At 42.6% G+C, this 18,112-nt stretch overlaps 1 protein-coding gene across 1 annotated transcript in view; it reads right to left on the bottom strand.

The window, feature by feature from the left end:
• Positions 1–18,112, bottom strand: part of RNF32 (ring finger protein 32) — a 38,075-nt gene that overhangs the window by 12,294 nt on the left and 7,669 nt on the right. The window contains exons 4-7 of the mRNA XM_010368157.2: positions 10,788–10,930; positions 8,001–8,033; positions 7,328–7,452; positions 6,686–6,794 (exon numbers count right to left, since the gene is read on the bottom strand). Coding sequence (XP_010366459.1) covers positions 6,686–6,794; positions 7,328–7,452; positions 8,001–8,033; positions 10,788–10,930 — 410 coding nt within the window. The remainder of the gene's footprint in view (positions 1–6,685; positions 6,795–7,327; positions 7,453–8,000; positions 8,034–10,787; positions 10,931–18,112) is intronic.

Below are 18,112 nucleotides of genomic sequence, written 5' to 3'. Positions count from 1 at the left end.
AATCTGTTAAAATTTTTATAGGTACTTGAAAGCAGTTCTTTTTTTTTTTTTTTTTTACTGAAACATATGTTTGTTTCTTGGTGAAAATAATAAAATTATGTTTCTATCATTGGAAAAATGACATTTTCACATGTTACACCCAGATTAAACTGGATAAACTTGATAATAGTATACTATTATGCTAGATAAAAAGACTGTTCTGTGGATGATGAATTTCTTTACTAAGATAGGGTCTGTGTATTATTTGTCTCACATTTATTATTAAGCTCTTCCAGTTTTGAGCTGTCAAATATTCTACTCATATGATTACATCTTTAAAAAAGAACAATAAAATGGATGCAACCCCTAAACATGAATATATAATATATACGAAGAAATTCTCCACTTGTACTAAACATGTAAATCAAAATGATCATTTTGCCTTGTCAACCAGGACAAATTACCACCTAGTGTGTTCTTGCAATGTTTTTCTTTTTCTTTTTTTTTGGATGGAGTTTCACTCTTGTCACCCAGGCTGGAATGCAATGGTGCGATCTTGGCTCACTGCAACCTCTGCCTCCCGGGTGCAAGCGATTCTCCTGCCTCAGCCTCCTGAGTAGCTGGGATTACAGGCGTGCGCCACCACACCCGGCTAATACTGTATTTCTAATAGAGAAGGGGTTTCTCCATGTTGGTCGGGCTGGTCTCAAACTCCCGACCTCAGGTGATCCGCCTGCCTCAGCCTCCCAAAGTGCTGGGATTACAGGCGTGAGGAGCCACCGCGCCCGGCCCTTGCAATGTTTTTCTATAGCCTCGCCTTCAGAACGCTGTAAAAGCCACTGTGGCAATCGTGCAACGTACCGTCTGCATCAGAGCTGAATCAGGTCCAAGCTCTCTCCCAGCTCTCTGAACTGCACACGTTCTATTCGGATCGTGGTGGTTTGTTTGTTCCCTCCTTATCTCCCCTGACTAACAAAGCACAGGCAGAGAGCAGGCACCCACGAAGCCATCTGACTCTATTAATTCCATGTATCCATTAAAATGTTTTTAAGAATGTAATCCATGTGGAATGTTTTTGGCAGTAAGGTATAAAGCAGTGTTCTTTAATCCCTCTTCACATGAATGAACTCAATTTCCCAACTGATTTTTCTCAAATAATTTTTTTCTCCAATGGTCTGAAATACCTTCTTTAGTACACTAAAATTTCCTGTATGCTGAGATGTGTGACTTAATACTGTTTCACTGTTTGTCTATTATTCCCCAAGAATCTTAGTTGCCAAATTTATATATTTTGATATCTAACAAGGCTGTTCTAGCTCATCAATCTGTCTTTTAAAAAAATTATTAGCACTTCATACCTCTTTAGATAAACTTTAGAGTTAACCTGTAAAATCCCAAATGCACAGCCTATACTACTCCTTTGGGAGTTAGAAACTACATTAAATTTATATAAGCTAAGTGGACATTTTTACTCATTCCAGTGTAAAATATCTATCATGTTATTCAAGCCTTTTATTCCATCAGAAAAAATTTTTTATCAGTGGTACATTCCTTGTTCGGCTTATTTTAATATAAATATAAAATTGTAATATACATGTATGGATTTATATAATATACATAACATATGTACACATACATGCACATACATATATTTTGTTTTCATGTGTTATTGGCAAGGATTGGCTCAAGTGTGATGACAAACGAACCTAGTTTTCTTTACGATTTTACTCTCTAAAACAAGGTGTTTTTCGTATTTAACACATAGTTTTTACTGTGACAAGGAAATTTCATTCCAGTTCTAATGTCTGTCGTTATTAAGAATGGCTGTTAAATTTTATTTAATATCTTTTCAGTAAAAACTGAGATGCTCATATAATTTTTTTCAGTCATTTCATACTTTAAATTTCTTTCCATGTTTGCTATTTTTACAGGAAGTAATTTCAATTATATTTTCAGTTCTAATTGCATAAAGTTGTATACAGCAATTTTGTAATTTTAAAATGATTTCTATTTATATGGGTACACCTCTCTTTCTGTGTATCTACAGAAAAGCACCGTCCCAGTTCAAGCAGTCAGGCAGAGACAGAGAGAGAGAAAGCCCATGCAAGAGAGTGAGACCGTGCCCGTGCGCACACGCAATTCACTTTCCTGAGTCCACTGATGCGAACGCTCAGTTCATCTGGAAATACCTCACAGACACACCCAGAAATAATGTTTAACCAGATAACTTGAGCATCCCTTAGCCCAGTCAAGTTGACACATAAATTAACCATCACAGCTGGGTAATGTGACATTCAATAACCTAGTTCGATAATCTTTCAGATTCCATTAAACATGCAGGGCATCCTAAAATTGTAGATTAACATTTCCGAGAGGATTCCCTTTACTCACAGAATGAGTTTATTCAGTTGGAAAGGTAGAAAAAAAGCATCACGGCCGGGCGCGGTGGCTCAAGGCTGTAATCCCAGCACTTTGGGAGGCCGAGACGGGCGGATCACGAGGTCAGGAGATCGAGACCATCCTGGCTAACACGGTGAAACCCCGTCTCTACTAAAAAATACAAAAAAACTAGCCGGGCGAGGTGGCGGCGCCTGTAGTCCCAGCTACTCGGGAGGCTGAGGCAGGAGAATGGCGTAAACCCGGGAGGCAGAGCTTGCAGTGAGCTGAGATCCGGCCACTGCACTCCAGCCTGGGCAACAGAGTGAAACTCCGTCTCCAAAAAAGAAAAAAAAAAGAAAAGAAAAAAAGCATCAAATTGTGAGGTCATTTGGTAAATGATGAAGAAGTGGTCTTTATTATAAAGGACAGCCTTTGAGTTCTACTTATATAGGTATATACGCACACAGGGCATGGACCCATACAGGCAACTACTACCCACTGCTAATATACTGTCTTACAGTCAGTTCAATCTTCATTTATTTAACATGAGATTTGAGTTTACAGATTTCAAGTGTTTATGGCCAAATGGGATAAGTGAGCAACAGTTACATGATAGGATGCCTATTCATGTAACAATTGATGAGTATAACCTCACTATGATGTGTGTGTGTGTGTGTGTGTGTATGTATACATCTCCTGTCGCTCCCCACCTGCACACTTGAAACTTGAATGAGGTAAGATTACAGTTCAGGGGATAACACAGTCACTTGTATTACGTTTAAGGTGGCAGTTACTGATAATACAGACATGCTGATATCTACAACCCATTATTGACTCATAACAGTAATGTAGTAGGCCGAGCACTTTGGAAATGAAATGGAATAAAAATGACTACAGTGTGGTGCCTGTGGTAACAGTAGATTTTGCTTTGTGAAAGTTATGTTTCTGTTAAATGTATACATGTGGCGGGTCATTGCTATAAGCTAAAAATAAAATCCTGGCCGGGCCATGGTGGCTCACACCTGTAATCCCAGCACTTTGGGAGGCCAAGGCGGGCAGATTACCTGAGATTGGGAGTTCAAGACCTGCCTGGCCAACATGGGGAAAGCCTGTCTCTAGTAAAAAATACAAACATTAGCTGGGCATGATGGCAGGTGCCCGTAATCCCAGCTACTCAAGAGGTTGAGACAGGAGAATCGCTTGAACCCAGGAGACGAAGGTTGCAGTGAGAGAAGATCGTGCCACTGCACTCCAGCCTGGGCGGCTGAGGGAGACTCGATCTCAGAAAAAAAAATCCTAAGGCCCCAGCAACAGAATGAACCCCCTCTTGGCCAAGGAGGCCCTAGGACAACCTTAACAATGGAACTTCCAGCCACAATGGGAAGAAAGGTGAGACGCCCCTCATTATGCCCTCGCCTTGCTGGAGTTTAAGCTCAAGCGACCACTATCCTGTTAAAAGAGGTGGTAAGGCTGACGACACAGTTCGAGGCAGTAAGAAACCAAATTACAAACAAGACCTAAGGCCATACCCGGCAAGAGAGCCACGCTGCAGGCCATCAGTCTTGCTACACGGCATCCTCAACTTAGACATTCCCTGCTGCTGACTCCAGCACTTAGAGCCCTACTCCTTCAACCAACTGCAAATAAAGAATCTCTGAATCCACCTAGAATCTGTAAGCCCCCACTTCAAGTTTCACGCCTTTCTGGCCAAACCAGTGTGTAACTTCCATGGAGTGATTGATGTCTTTGCCTGTAACTCCCCCCTCCCCTGCCTTAAAAAGTATGAAACCAAACCGTAATCCGACCGCCCGGGGTGCACGTTCTCAGGACTCCTTGAGAGGGGGTTGGTTTCCTGGCCTGCAGTCACCCATATCAGCTCAGAATCAACTTCTTTAAAATACGTTACAGAGTTAGGTTTTTCTGTTAACATTGTTTAGAAGATATTTCTTATTGTGGTTGAGGAAAAGTCTGAAAGCCACTGCCCTAGCCTGTGGCTCTTGCCCGTAATCCCAGCTAACTGGGAGGCTGAGGTGGGAGGTTCACTTAAGCCCAGGAATTTCAGGCCAGCCTGGGCAATATAACAAAACCCTGTATAAAAATGTATAAAAATAAAAAACAACTTACACAGTTTGTTCTTAACATATACCTCCCTACCACGCCCGCAAAAAATAAAAACTCAGTTTTCCTTGTCAGTTTCTTCCCAGATAATTGAAATCTTCTGAGATCATCTTAAAAGCCCCAAAGGAAAGACCGCATTTGTAATATAAAAGCTAGACTATCAGTCATGCTTCTGTTCTTCTTGATCTCTTAGATGGTATTGTTTAAACACACAATAGAGGTTTAGAGAAGACCAAAGAAATTGGAAGAAAATTTCAGCTAGGCTTTGAAAAACTGGCACATTTTAAGCAAGGCAGAGGGAATTGGTAGGAACAGGCAGGACATGTTGGGTGCGGGCGTGAGTGTGCTCAGAAGAGCAGACGCGGGGATCAGAGTGGGGTGTGCAGAGCGATGAGGACTCAGGATGAGGGGGCAGCAGACAGGATGAACCAGGGATTTTAAAAAAAAGGATTTGTGGGGAGGTAGGATGGCCATAGGGCCGCGGACCCAACGTCCGGTGGGACAGAGCTATGGATCTGCTTTGTAAAGTTCCATCTCTCTGTGGGAGAGACTGAATTAGAAGCTGAGGAGCCTGTTTGATTAGGTCTCCCTGCCCTGATTGCTCTTGGTCACTTGCTTTTTATTTTTCATTTTCCTTTTTCCATGAAGCTGAAGGCTGCGGTATCTGAACACCTCAGCACTGAACGCTGAAACTTAACCTCACTGGCTACTTGACAAGATAACACCAGGCACATTGTAACGGTTGCTTCACTTGTTTCCAGCAAGCTGGGCCAGTTCTCCTCCAGTGCAATGCGCTGAGACCACCAACACTTTCAGTGGGCCTTTATCTTCAAGAGTTCGTATAAAATGATGTGTGCACGTGAAAAATATATATATAAGGTACAATGACTATCAAATCTGTAATTAAAATTTTATAAGAGGTGACAAAAAAATCACTTCTAAGAGACAACCGACTATGATATATTAGAAATTACTAAGAGTAGCCCAGAGAACAAGACTGACTGTCAGCGACTGAAGATAAAAAACTGGAAAGAATGTAAAGAAAGGATGACGCAATCGTGCATGGCGGTCCTTTACCAAATTGAGAAGGAACACCCGAGATGAACGATCTCTGAAGATGAGAGACACTGCTCTCCGGAAGGAACAGACTGGCCAAACACACAGTAACTCCTCTCCATATTCTAGGAAATGAGTTAATAGCAATAATAAATACAGAATTTCCAGCACCCACTGTGTGCTGGGCCGTTATAAATGCTACAGCTCTTCTCAGGCTTTCATATGACAGCCTTGGGGCTGCTGCTGTTCGCCTGAAGCCACAGGCTGATGGGGCAGGTATGGGGACAAGGAATGGGAATTATTAAATAAGTCCCCCAAAAGTAAAACTGAAACATAAATAGTGGTTAAGAGGAAGGGCAGACATGGAAGTTAGCTCTGAAGCTCACTGTGATGACCCCACGAGGTACTCAATACAATGGGAGCATGTGGGGGCTTTACTTTTTTTTTTTTTTTTTTTTTGAGACAGAGTCTCGCTCTGTCGCCCAGGCTGGAGTGCAGTGGCCGGATCTCAGCTCACTGCAAGCTCCGCCTCCCGGGTTCCCGCCATTCTCCTGCCTCAGCCTCCCGAGTAGCTGGGACTACAGGCGCCCGCCACCTCGCCCGGCTAGTTTTTTGTACTTTTTTTTAGTAGAGACGGGGTTTCACCGTGTTAGCCAGGATGGTCTCGATCTCCTGACCTCGTGATCCGCCCGTCTCGGCCTCCCAAAGTGCTGGGATTACAGGCTTGAGCCACCGCGCCCGGCCTGGGGCTTTACTTTTATAGGTGGCTTCCGTTTTCATTACTATGAGATGTGCAGCAGATGTCTTCATTTACGTATAGCCCAGGAGATGGGAAAAATTAAGCTGGTTTCCAGTCTTGTGTCTGAAGAGGTAAGTTTATTTAAACAATTAGCACAAAATGGCCAAACAGAAGTTGTTCTGATTTCACCTAATTTTATGATTTAACTAGAAAAGAAAGTCTAAAAGTATTTTACCGTCTAGGTTGGAAAGTCAATTTAAGTTAAATAGGATTTTTAGCAGCATCTCAACCATTTTTAAAAGGCCCTCAAAGTGAAGTAAGTCTCAAAGTTTTATCACCTCTGTTAGCCTTCCTGACCGCAAGTGAATCACCCACACAGAGACCATATCTGGAGAATTCATGATCTCTACCTACCTTTTTTTCAAAGAATTTTTTTCTTAACTTGGCGTCTGTGGGAGGTACTGTTTTCCTCAGGTTTCTGTACCACTTTCTGACAACGTATCCTCTCCAGTAGGCTTGGATTCTAAAACACAGATATTTGAAAATGACTAATTTATGATGACTCTGAACCAACTACTATACTTCAGTAGCTGTTATAAGCCCTGTGCTATACAAGGCCCTGGGGAAATTACAGTGGCCAAGAAGAGAGATAAAATCCCACTATTTAAAAAACAAGTTAGGCCGGGAGCGGTGGCTCAAGCCTGTAATCCCAGCACTTTGGGAGGCCGAGACGGGCGGATCACGAGGTCAGGAGATCGAGACCATCCTGGCTAACACGGTGAAACCCCGTCTTTACTAAAAAATACAAAAAACTAGCCAGGCGAGGTGGCGGGCGCCTGTAGTCCCAGCTACTCGGGAGGCTGAGGCAGGAGAATGGCGTAAACCTGGGAGGTGGAGCTTGCAGTGAGCTGAGATCCGGCCACTGCACGCCAGCCTGGGCGACAGAGCCAGACTCTGTCTCAAAACAAAAAACAAAAAACAAACAAAAAGCCAGTTAGTTGTCATAGCCTGACCTGTAAGTGTCTGCTTAGCGCCAAATGGGCCTGGCATCCTCACCTGGTCACACACTTTATTCTGAACAGGCGGGCCCCATCATGTATCACTCGGGTTTGATACTGGTTCTTTCTACAGAGAGGACAGGTTTTCTTATTTGTGAACTTTTCAAAAGCCTGAAGACATGCCTGAGGAAAAACATTTCACTTAAAATTTTACAATTACTTATAAACAACGTCTTTACTTCCAATGTTAGTGTTCTAATTACAGTGTTCTTTTCTCCCGTAACTATGAAACTTAGCCCAATTTAGGTTATCAAGTGAGGAAGTTTCATCAGGTGCTACCACCTTCCTCAGGAAACCTGTTCCAAAAGTGATTTCTTACAAGAATATACATGCAAAGACATCAAAAACTTCTGAAATCCACTAGCACAAAGGTGAGTCATGCGTGTCTATGGGACCACATGCAGATCGATCATGTGAATTTAGCTGTCACTGACATGCATTACTGACAACAATCTGTTACATAAACATTTGTGGTTCTTTTGTCAGAAAACTCATGATTTTCAAAATAGGATGAATTGTACTGTAGCCTACAGTCATGTTTCTTTAACTATAGATGGTGGTGATGAATAAAATAAATGGCTCTTCTCAGGAGCCTTGAAAATGACTATGGTTTCTCTGCACTGTAAGAGCGATGTGTGGGGCACCTGGGCAGGCGTGAGGGGTGGACTTACTCTGTGGAACACATGGGAGCATGAAAGCAGCACCTGTTCATGAGGAAACAGAACAACCTTGAGGTTTACAAAAGAGAAGCAGCATGAATGCAACAGTTAAACTCCTGAATGCTTAGAAGGTAAGCTGTATTATTTCTTTAAAAATTAAAGAGGCAAATTTATAACTTTGATGTTTATACTATTTATTGTTTGTTTAGCACAGCACAAGTATATACTCTAAACAAGAAAAATTAATGATCTGAAATATCAAATAAACACATGAAGTTTGATATGTAACTATTAAAATGAGTGTATACTTAAGAGCGAAACAATGACAAAATGAGTGTTTCCCTTAGATGCGGGCAAAGACTGCAAACTGGAGGGGTGAGGAGGGGGCCCGTCCAGTGGGGCCAGGGAAATGCTAAGTAAATACCATTTAGGTCTTTGTTCAGCTCAGTTATGCCCCCCAAGTTTTGCGAAATCATAGCCCTCCTGAGATATAATTCTGACAGTCTTAAATTTAAATAGCAACACATGGAAACATAGGAGTCATTTTTTTTTTTTAATGCAGGGAGTGTGCTCACAAGAAAACTTCACCTTTCTGTGGCCCAAATTCCCCACTAAACAGTGATATTCTGGGCTGTGACAAAACACTGAAGCTTAGACCAAATGAAGAAGAAGGCAGTGGGTACTCAGTAGAAGGGACAGAGCCACCAGCCCACCAGCGCCAGGCCCTGCGGGCTGCCACACAAAGGCCAGGCTTCCCTTGGGGAGGGGCCGCTTTCAGCAATGGGGAGGAAAGTGGGGGAACTTGTGAGACTGAGCAAAGCGGTGGGGGCAGGCGGAGGGTTTTCCCTTTTTGTCAAGAATCTGACTTGGGTGACTGCAGTCTGGGGCACTCCCGGGTGAGGTTTCAGTCTCAGGTGGCCCAGGATGCCTGCTGTGGGGAAGACTTAACAGTTTTTAAAGTGAATCCCACCTGCCTTCACTCAATGTATGCTTTTCTTCTTAAATGGAAGAAACACAGAAATAAGTAGAACCCAGAAAGTTGTAAAACCTTTTCTTGAAACTTATTGCCAAGAGTTAAGTCTGAATTGAATAAACTCAGTAATATGGGTCCTTTTTTATTACCACCGTTGAATAGCAATCTTTTCTATACTTCACTCATCCTTTATAGAACACTTTCCAGTGTTTCCTCAACATACATTCTATCTATACCGAGCAACATTAGATTCCAGTATATTAAAGTGTTATCTTTTTAAATGTCCACAAATATTTCTTATTGGCAAACATTCTCTGATGTAACAAAAATCAAGGAGTAAGTGGTGGAAAACATACTAAAAATGGCCTAGAAGGTAGGGCTGGATTCCAGCAGGACTCCATACTTTCTAAGCTGGCCTACTACGAACCATTTGAATTATTTTTTATTTCCTCATCCGCTAAATGGGCAGAATGCCTACTATATGAAATTAACTGAAGGCCCTCTGAAATCATTAAATGTTGTAAAAATGCCAACTATTGTTTATAACTAAGGAAAAATCTGAACATGGAAACGATCATTAGAAGTGCCAAATATACAGGATAGGTCCTATATCAAAACCAAATAAAAATAATAGAATTTAGGGAGAAATTTATAAAAAACAGAAAGAAATGTTGGGCAGGGTACACCCTGATGCCCATAAGATACTAACTTTCACTCCAGGCTCGATAGTTTAGTATAAGAAAGAGCTTGCTTAGCCAGAAAGAACCCTCTGATTTTATTCAGTTTTGCTACCTAAAGTACTGAATTCTCCTAGACAATTTGTGGTTTTGGGGCTCAAATCTGTCCAAAATACCCACCTTTCACATATGTAAGATTAGGTCCTGATAGAGAAATGGAATAAGTATGTCTAAAGTAACTTATGAATTCAAATTAGTGAATAGAAGTGTAACTGTTGTGAGCTTTCTTGCAGATGAAACTTACTCAAATTCAGCAAAGACTCAGAGTTCATTTGCCCAGATTGTAATAAGCCTGGGTTCCCAGGCTACGAACTCCAAGGCTGATTTTAACTGTATTTGCTGTATTTTCTCAGCAAATCTCTGAGGGCCTGCTATGCAGGAAGCGTCATGTCACACTCTGTGGGAAATCATTACAGGGCAACCACACACACACACACACACACTTCTGATAAATCTAAGTGTCCCCAACTTCAAGAGACGATTTAGTTAGGCAGACAAAATATGTATAGAAAAAACCCTACATGCATTCTCTCTCTTTGTGTGTGTGTGTGTGTGTGTGTGTGTGTGTGTGTGTATTATCTGTTAACCCAGAGTAGTATCATCAATCTTACTATGGTAAAGTTTCATGAATAAAAATCATTAAAAGATTTTGCTTTTCTTAAAGATTCTCTCACAAATTCTTTGGAGACATTCAAGCACAGTTTGTTTTTTTTTTTCCCCTTTTCTGGCTCAAATCACAAAACAACTTAAGAGTTCCTCTGCTTTCATCCTTCCCGCGCTGGGACACAGCTGCTCCTGGGAAGCCCCCAGTTGTCTGCACAGCCACATGGGGCCTGTTGAACAGAAACATTCCTTTTGTACAAACGTTAGTACTTGAGAATACCAGTCAGTAAACAAACAAAACCATTTAATGAGGATGTTTAGCTCTTCACACACTTTAATTAATGGAAAAGAAAATGGAAGTGTGTGAGGCTCACACAGGAGGATGAAACTGGGAAAAGGAAGCCTGGAATCTTAGGCTACAGCTCTGGGCCTCATCCCTAGGAAACAGCCCAGGAGCTCTCTAGCTCACCCTCATACGCTAAACACCTGAGGACGAAGCTCGAATTCTTCTTTACAGATGGGGCAGGGCTGCACTGAGTCCCCTTGCAGGAGGGAGCGCTGCTTCACCTTCTCCCAGTCATCAGATGACAGTGGAGGTGGTGGAGGCCCAATGAGGCCCAACTTCTGTGCTAAAGGAAGACAGCAGACAGCACAGGATAGCAGTTAGAATGTCTTTTAGCATATGGCACCCACCTATAATTTTAATGACACCATTTGCAAACAATTATTAAAGAACTACATATAGATCACATACTTTATTTCACAATAGAAGCTGTCCCTTGGTATCCACAAGGAAAGTATTCCAGGACATCCCAAGGATGCTCAAGTCCCCGACAGAAGATGGTGGAGTATTTGCATACAACCCATGCATATCCTCCTGTATACTGCCAATCATCTCCATTACCAATAATTTCTAATGTAAGTGCTATGTAAATAGCTGTTATACTGTATTGTTTTCAATTTGTATTATTTTTATTGTTCTATTGTTACTTTTTACTCCTTTGTTAAAATTTTGATGTGTGGCTGGTTGAATCTGTGAATGCCAAACCCACAGATACAAATGGCAGACTGTAGAGAGGATGCTGTTTTCCTACGAGGGCACAGAAGTCAGTGGTAATAATACCTTATGTTTTCAATACATTTATTTTTTATTTACAAAGAATTTCCCATACCTTATTTCATTTCCCCATAATTCAATAAGGCAAGCAAGAATGATACCCAATTTTATGAAAGAAAAACTGAGGAATACTAATCGTTCACACGTATTGGCCCAAGGTTCTCCCAGTTCTCACCTGCCTCAGCCCCCAGCACTGTCTCTCCCAGTTCACCTTGCTCTGCCACCAGTGGCCTCTACATCAATCCTGCACCTCCCCTGCTAAAATCCTTCATGTGACGTATCATCATGGTCAGAATAAAGTTCTTATTTCAATAACACATGGGTACCCAGCATGTGCTGACTGGCATTGAGCTGACAGTGCGGTGGGAAACACTCGCCTTGAAAAGCAACCACAATATCCTCAGGCAAAATACAGGAAGTGAAGTGTCACCTTCTACCACCTCCCCGCACCCCAAAGAAGGGTCAGTGCATACAAAGGCATCGACCTACAAGGATATCTTCAGAAATAGAAGGCAAAATGTTACATTAACAAAACATGACAGGAAGCTATGAAGGGACACTTTGAGCACAGAAAGAGCTCTTGGGCTTTTAGAGTAGAAATGTGAACGTCCACTGAAAGGCTGGAAGAGAAAGCTGAGATACAGTCCGGAGTTGCTTAACAACAGGCGATTTTTTTTTTTGTTTTTTTTTTTGACGGAGTCTCGCTCTGTCGCCCAGGCTGCAGTGCAGTGGCCGGATCTCAGCTCACTGCAAGCTCCGCCTCCCGGGTTCACGCCATTCTCCTGCCTCAGCCTCCGGAGTAGCTGGGACCACAGGCGCCACCACCTCGCCCGGCTAGTTTTTTGTATTTTTTTTAGTAGAGACGGGGTTTCACCGTGTTAGCCAGGATGGTCTCGATCTCCTGATCTCGTGATCCGCCCGTCTCGGCCTCCCAAAGTGCTGGGATTACAGGCTTGAGCCACCGCGCCCGGCAACAACAGGCGATTGTTAAGAAATGTGCTGTTAGGTGACTTGGTCGTCTTGCTAACATCACAGCGTATGTACACACGCTTAGCTGGTACAGCCCACCACACATCAAAGCTACGTGGTACAGCTGATTAGACTACACACCTGCACAGCATGTTACTGTTCTGAATACTGCAGGTAACTGTAACACAATGGTAAGGATCTGTGCATCCAAACACAGCAAAGGTACAGTAAAAATATGTATAAAAGATTAAAAATGGTGCATGTGTAGAGCACTCACCATGAATGGAGCTTGCAGGCCTGGAAGTTGCTCTGGGTGAGTCAGTGAGTAAGTGTTGAGTGAGTGTGAAGGCTAGGACATGACCATGCGCCACTGTAGACTTCATAAACAGTCTATACTTACACTACACTGAATTTATAAACATGTATTTTCTTCAATAATAAAGTTAGCTTACTATAACTTTTTCACTCTCTAAACTTTTAAGTTTTTTAACTTTTTGACTCTTTTGCATAACATTTAGCTTAAAACACTATGTTGTCCAGGCTAGCATGTAGTGATGTGGTCACAGCTCACTGCAGCCGGTAGCTCCTGGGCTCAAGCGATCCTCGCACCTCAGCCTCCTGAGTAGCTGGGACCAAAGGCACACACTACCATGCTCAGCTAATTTTTTAGTTTATACAAAATATTTTCTTTCTTTATATCCTTACCCTATAAGCTTTTTCTATTTTTCAATTTTTTTTTTTTTTTTTTTTTTGAGACGGAGTCACCCTCTGTCGCCCAGGCTGGAGTGCAGTGGTCGCATCTCGGCTCACTGCAAGCTCCACCTCCCGGGTTTACGCCATTCTCCTGCCTCAGCCTCCCGAGTAGCTGGGACTACAGGATCCCGCCACCTCGCCCGGCTAATTTTTTGTATTTTTTTAGTAGAGACGGGGTTTCACCGTGTTAGCCAGGATGGTCTCGATCTCCTGACCTCATGATCCTCCCGTCTCGGCCTTCCAAAGTGCTGGGATTACAGGCTTGAGCCACCGCACCCAGCCTCAAATTTTTTTTTTAACTTTTTTGTTAAAAATGAAGACACAAACACATATATTAGCCTAGACCTACACAGGGTCAGAGTTATCAAGATGTCACAAAGTGGTAGAAATTTTTCAACTCCATTATAATTTTATGGGACCACTGTAGTTTGTTGTTGACTGAAACACTGCTATATGGCACGTGACTGTAATCTCACAGAAAAACATATATCAGGAGACAGAAAATAAGAAAATCAAGGGACTGGTCTAGGTGGTGTTGTGACATCTGAAAAACTAGCATTCTAGAAAGAAAACATGGAAAATGGGAAGTAAAAATTTTAAAGAAAATAGTCCAAACCGTCTCCCAGAAGCAAAGGACATGAGCTTCTGGTTTGAGAGGGCCCAGCAAGTACCCAGAACACCGAGCCCCATTACTGTGAGCATCTCGGAGACAGAAAGCAGACTCAAAAAAAAAAACAGGCCTCAAAAAAGGATCAGGAATCAGAACTGCATCAGACTCATCCACAGCACTACAGACAGGAGAAGACAATTCCTTCAAAAGTCGGAGGCAGGAAAGATTTCCATATCAAGATTCCTTATTAGCTACAATGAAATGTGAGAAAAGAACAAAGACATTGCTATGCACGTGAGCTTCTGTATGGGTCTCCTCCGCACTCCCCCAGCGAGCTACTGACAGAGGAGCTTCGCCACCGCGAGGGAAGAAACCACGGAGGAGGCCACCATGACGTCCAGGCAGAGAGAATCCAAGGAAAGTCTGGGGTCCTGGGATGCTGCTCAAGAGGGAGCCCGGGGAGGGGCCGGAGGAGAGAACCACAGAGGATTCCAGAAGCAACGTCCTCATCCATAAAGTACCCTGGTATATTTTAATGTATTGAGAGAATGTACTTCTGGAGATTTTAAGGATGAATCAGTGATGAGTGATGATAGAGGAAACTAAAATGTGAAAAAATAAGACATAACTTCAGGGAAAATAGAAAAATGTCTGAGAAGGAAATTGTAATATAGAACACCACATTGCTCAGCTGTGAGTGAAGTCAAGGAATTGTAACAGAGTAAACACTGAATGTTATTAGTCTAACCACAAGTTATGAAAACTATGCTAAATCTTGATCTTCTACAGTAAGAAAAGATATCCAGAACTGAAAATTAACAAAACAGCAGCGTAGACATGTTATTTAGAAATATTAAAAATAGGGCTGGGCGTGGTGGCTCACACCTGTAATCCCAGCACTTTGGGAGGCCGAGGTGGGCAGATCACCTGAAGTCAGGAGTTCGAGACCAGCCTGGCCAACATGGTGAAACCCTGTCTCTACTAAAAATACAAAAATTAGCCAGGTGTGGTGCTGCACACCTGTAATCCCAGCTACTCGGGAGGCTGAGGTACGAGAATCGCTTGAACCTGGGAGGCGGAGGTTGCAGTGAGCCGAGATCACGCCACTACACTCCAGTCCGGGTGACAGAGCAAGACTCCGTCTCAAAAAAAAAAAAAAAAAGAAATATTACAAATAATACCAGAAGAATGAACCAAAGGATTTGAAAATGACTGCCTTAGAGTAATGCTCAAAATGGGTCAGGGGACTGCTACACTTTCTGTTATAATGCTCATAGAACTATTTTACTTCTGAAACTATGCCCATGGAGCTTCTGATAAGAATCAAGCAGCTACAAGTGTGATGACCACTATGGGGAATGGTGTGCAGGGCTTGGATGAGGAGCTGTGGCCCCAGAGAAGGTTACCTGACCAAAGTGGCACTAAATGGAGACCCACAGGGTAAAGAGTAACAGCAGTGTTCGGTGAAGGGGGAGGTTTTCTAGATGGAGGAAAAGGATGTGCAGATGGCCATTAGTGAGAGCACTTGGCCTGCAGAGAAACAAAGGAAACAGTAAGACTGAAGAGGCTGAGACTGAGGTTGCAGAAGAGGGACGCTGCCTCAGGCCAGCTCTTTGCCTTTGGCTCAAGGTGTGGGAGCAGGAAGAGACAGGGCCCCCGGCGCCACTCCTCCTCTTCAGGGAGAGACGGGCCCCCGGCGCCACTGCTCCTCTTCAGGGAGAGACGGGGCCCCCAGCGCCACTGCTCCTCTTAGACCTGGGTGGGCGCTTGCTGCACACTCCAGACTCTGCTATGGTCAATGCTAACTGCTTCAACTTCAAGCATCCACATTTCCCCATCCTGCAAACCTGGCCTTATATTTATAAACTAATCAAGACCTTAGAACGGGAGGGAAGGTAAATAATTATATTGACAGATTTCAGCAAACTGCTGTGTTCTCTGGCCACAATGCAATAATGTTGAAAATCAGTAGCACGTCCAGCGCTCATCTTGCCTGCAGAACCACACTGTGCATCAGTGGAAATGGGCTCAGCCTCACAGAGGTCTACTGATGGATCTAAGCACGTCATGGAAGTCTTGCTACCCTTTGCCAATTTTTAGACTATCAATGGGCACGTGACATCTCAGGTGAAGCGGAAGGAAGTTCTGTTGGGAGCTTTCTCCCCTGCCTTTCCAGCTCGTCCCTTGTTGTTGAGGACTGACCCTAGGGCTGTGCACCCTCTTGTGTCCATGCACGGGGCAGCAGCTCCCGACGGCAGCACCGGAAGGAGGCTGGTCCCGGCAAACATCAATAAGCCACCAAACCAGAACTACTGTGAACAACGACACACAGCGTTAAGGCTGACATCACTTTCAGTGTGGTGTTCGTATACTTGCAGCCAAATGCATCCTAACCCATCACCTCTCCTCACCGCACTTAAAGGAACAAAAGAGCCTTAGGCCCAGATGGTTTTACAATCGAGTTACCCCAAACTTTTAAGGCACATATCATCCCTATTTTCTGTTATTCCAGAATACTGAACAAGAGGGAATACTGCCCAACTTCTCCTTATTTGGTGAAGCTTATATGGCTTTGATAATAAAACCAGACAAGGACAATCATAGTCCAGGGTAATCCATGGTTACACGTCAAACATCCTAACGAGAATTAGTTAGCAGAATGCAACAGTGACTTTGAAAACACCGTGGGCAAGTAGGGTTTGTTCAAGCTTGCACGAAGATTCAATATCAGAGTCCGTCACTGTAATTTACGGCACAAACGAACTCAAGGAGAAAACCCACAACAAACATGTTCATCTAAAAAGTTGCAGGGAAAAAAGCATCTAAAAAAGTACACCTATTAATGAGTTTAAAAACCTCTAGCAACTTGCTAAAAGGGAAATCCTATAATTAGATAAAGGCCAACAAACAAGACAAAACAGAACAATAAACAAAGGGCAAACATCACATAAGTAGGAAAATGAAATGTGTTAGGTTCAGGAACAAGACAGAAATGCTAGGTATTACTGCATGTATTCACCACAGCTCAGGAGATCCAGTCCAGATTAAAAACAAAGTGGGGGAAAAGAAGAAGGGGCATAAAAGTAGAAAGGCACAGACAATAAGAATCACTGCAGAGATCAACTGACTTACTCAGAAAACCCCTAGGAGTCGGAGACAAAAAGATCTAAATGGTGTGAGATGCCACAATATTTGTGGATCAGATGATAGCATTGTAAATACGGTATTTCTCCCCATCTACAAATCCAATTCGAAAAACAGCTCCAGCAGAATTTTATGTAGAAAATGAGGCAGTTTTAGAGGAAAAAAAAGAGGAAAGGTCTTTTCCTAGCAGCTATTAAGACATATTACAAGACTCTATTAATCAAAACAGGGCAATACTGACATAGAAGCAGAAGCCTTGGAAGGAGACAACAGAACACACTTTAACCTCATTTAACCACGATTTTCCCAGTATCATAAGCAAAACAAACTGTGGCGACATCTAAATATGAAATGTAAAAGGTTAAAGGTAAATAAAGAAAATGTAGAGGCCGGGCGCGGTGGCTCAAGCCTGTAATCCCAGCACTTTGGGAGGCCGAGACGGGCGGATCACAAGGTCAGGAGATCGAGACCATCCTGGCTAACACGGTGAAACCCCGTCTCTACTAAAAAATACAAAAAAAAAAAAACTAGCCGGGCGAGGTGGCGGGCGCCTGTAGTCCCAGCTACTCGGGAGGCTGAGGCAGGAGAATGGCGCAAACCCGGGAGGTGGAGCTTGCAGTGAGCTGAGATCCGGCCACTGCACTCCAGCCTGGGTGACAGAGCAAGACTCCGTCTCAAAAAATAAATAAATAAATAAATAAGAAAATGTAGAAAAATCCTTGCACTCTCAGAAGGGTGAAGAATATCTTAAGTCTCCCCCAAACAGCAATAAAGTGAAAAACAAAAACAAAAACAAAACAATGGATTTAACGTTAATCAGAATGAAAATTGTATTCAATATAAAATGACAGATATAATTTAAAAGATGGTAAAAGAACAGAAGATATTTTCACTGGCTAAATCAACAAGAGATTACTATGTAGAATATGCAAAGAACTCCAATAAATCAGCAAGAAAAGACAGAAATCCAAGTGGAATATTACATATAGATAGTAAAGAGCATGTGGTTCAATGTCATTAGTAACTAATATGCACAATCAAGATTTTTTCCATAAAGAGGTCCTGAAAAAAGGTCTCATTTATTTTCCTTAATAACTTTACTTATTTTCCAAATTGGGACATTCCTCTTTATGTCTAATTTAAATTTTTCCTGATAAAACTCTTAAGATTGATTATGATGAACCTATTTGGTCATCTACATAAACCACATAGGCACAA

This window comes from Rhinopithecus roxellana, chromosome 6 (genome assembly GCF_007565055.1).
Source record: "Rhinopithecus roxellana isolate Shanxi Qingling chromosome 6, ASM756505v1, whole genome shotgun sequence".
Classification (NCBI taxonomy): Eukaryota; Metazoa; Chordata; class Mammalia; order Primates; family Cercopithecidae; genus Rhinopithecus; species Rhinopithecus roxellana.
This window is presented reverse-complemented; position numbering and strand designations above follow the sequence as displayed.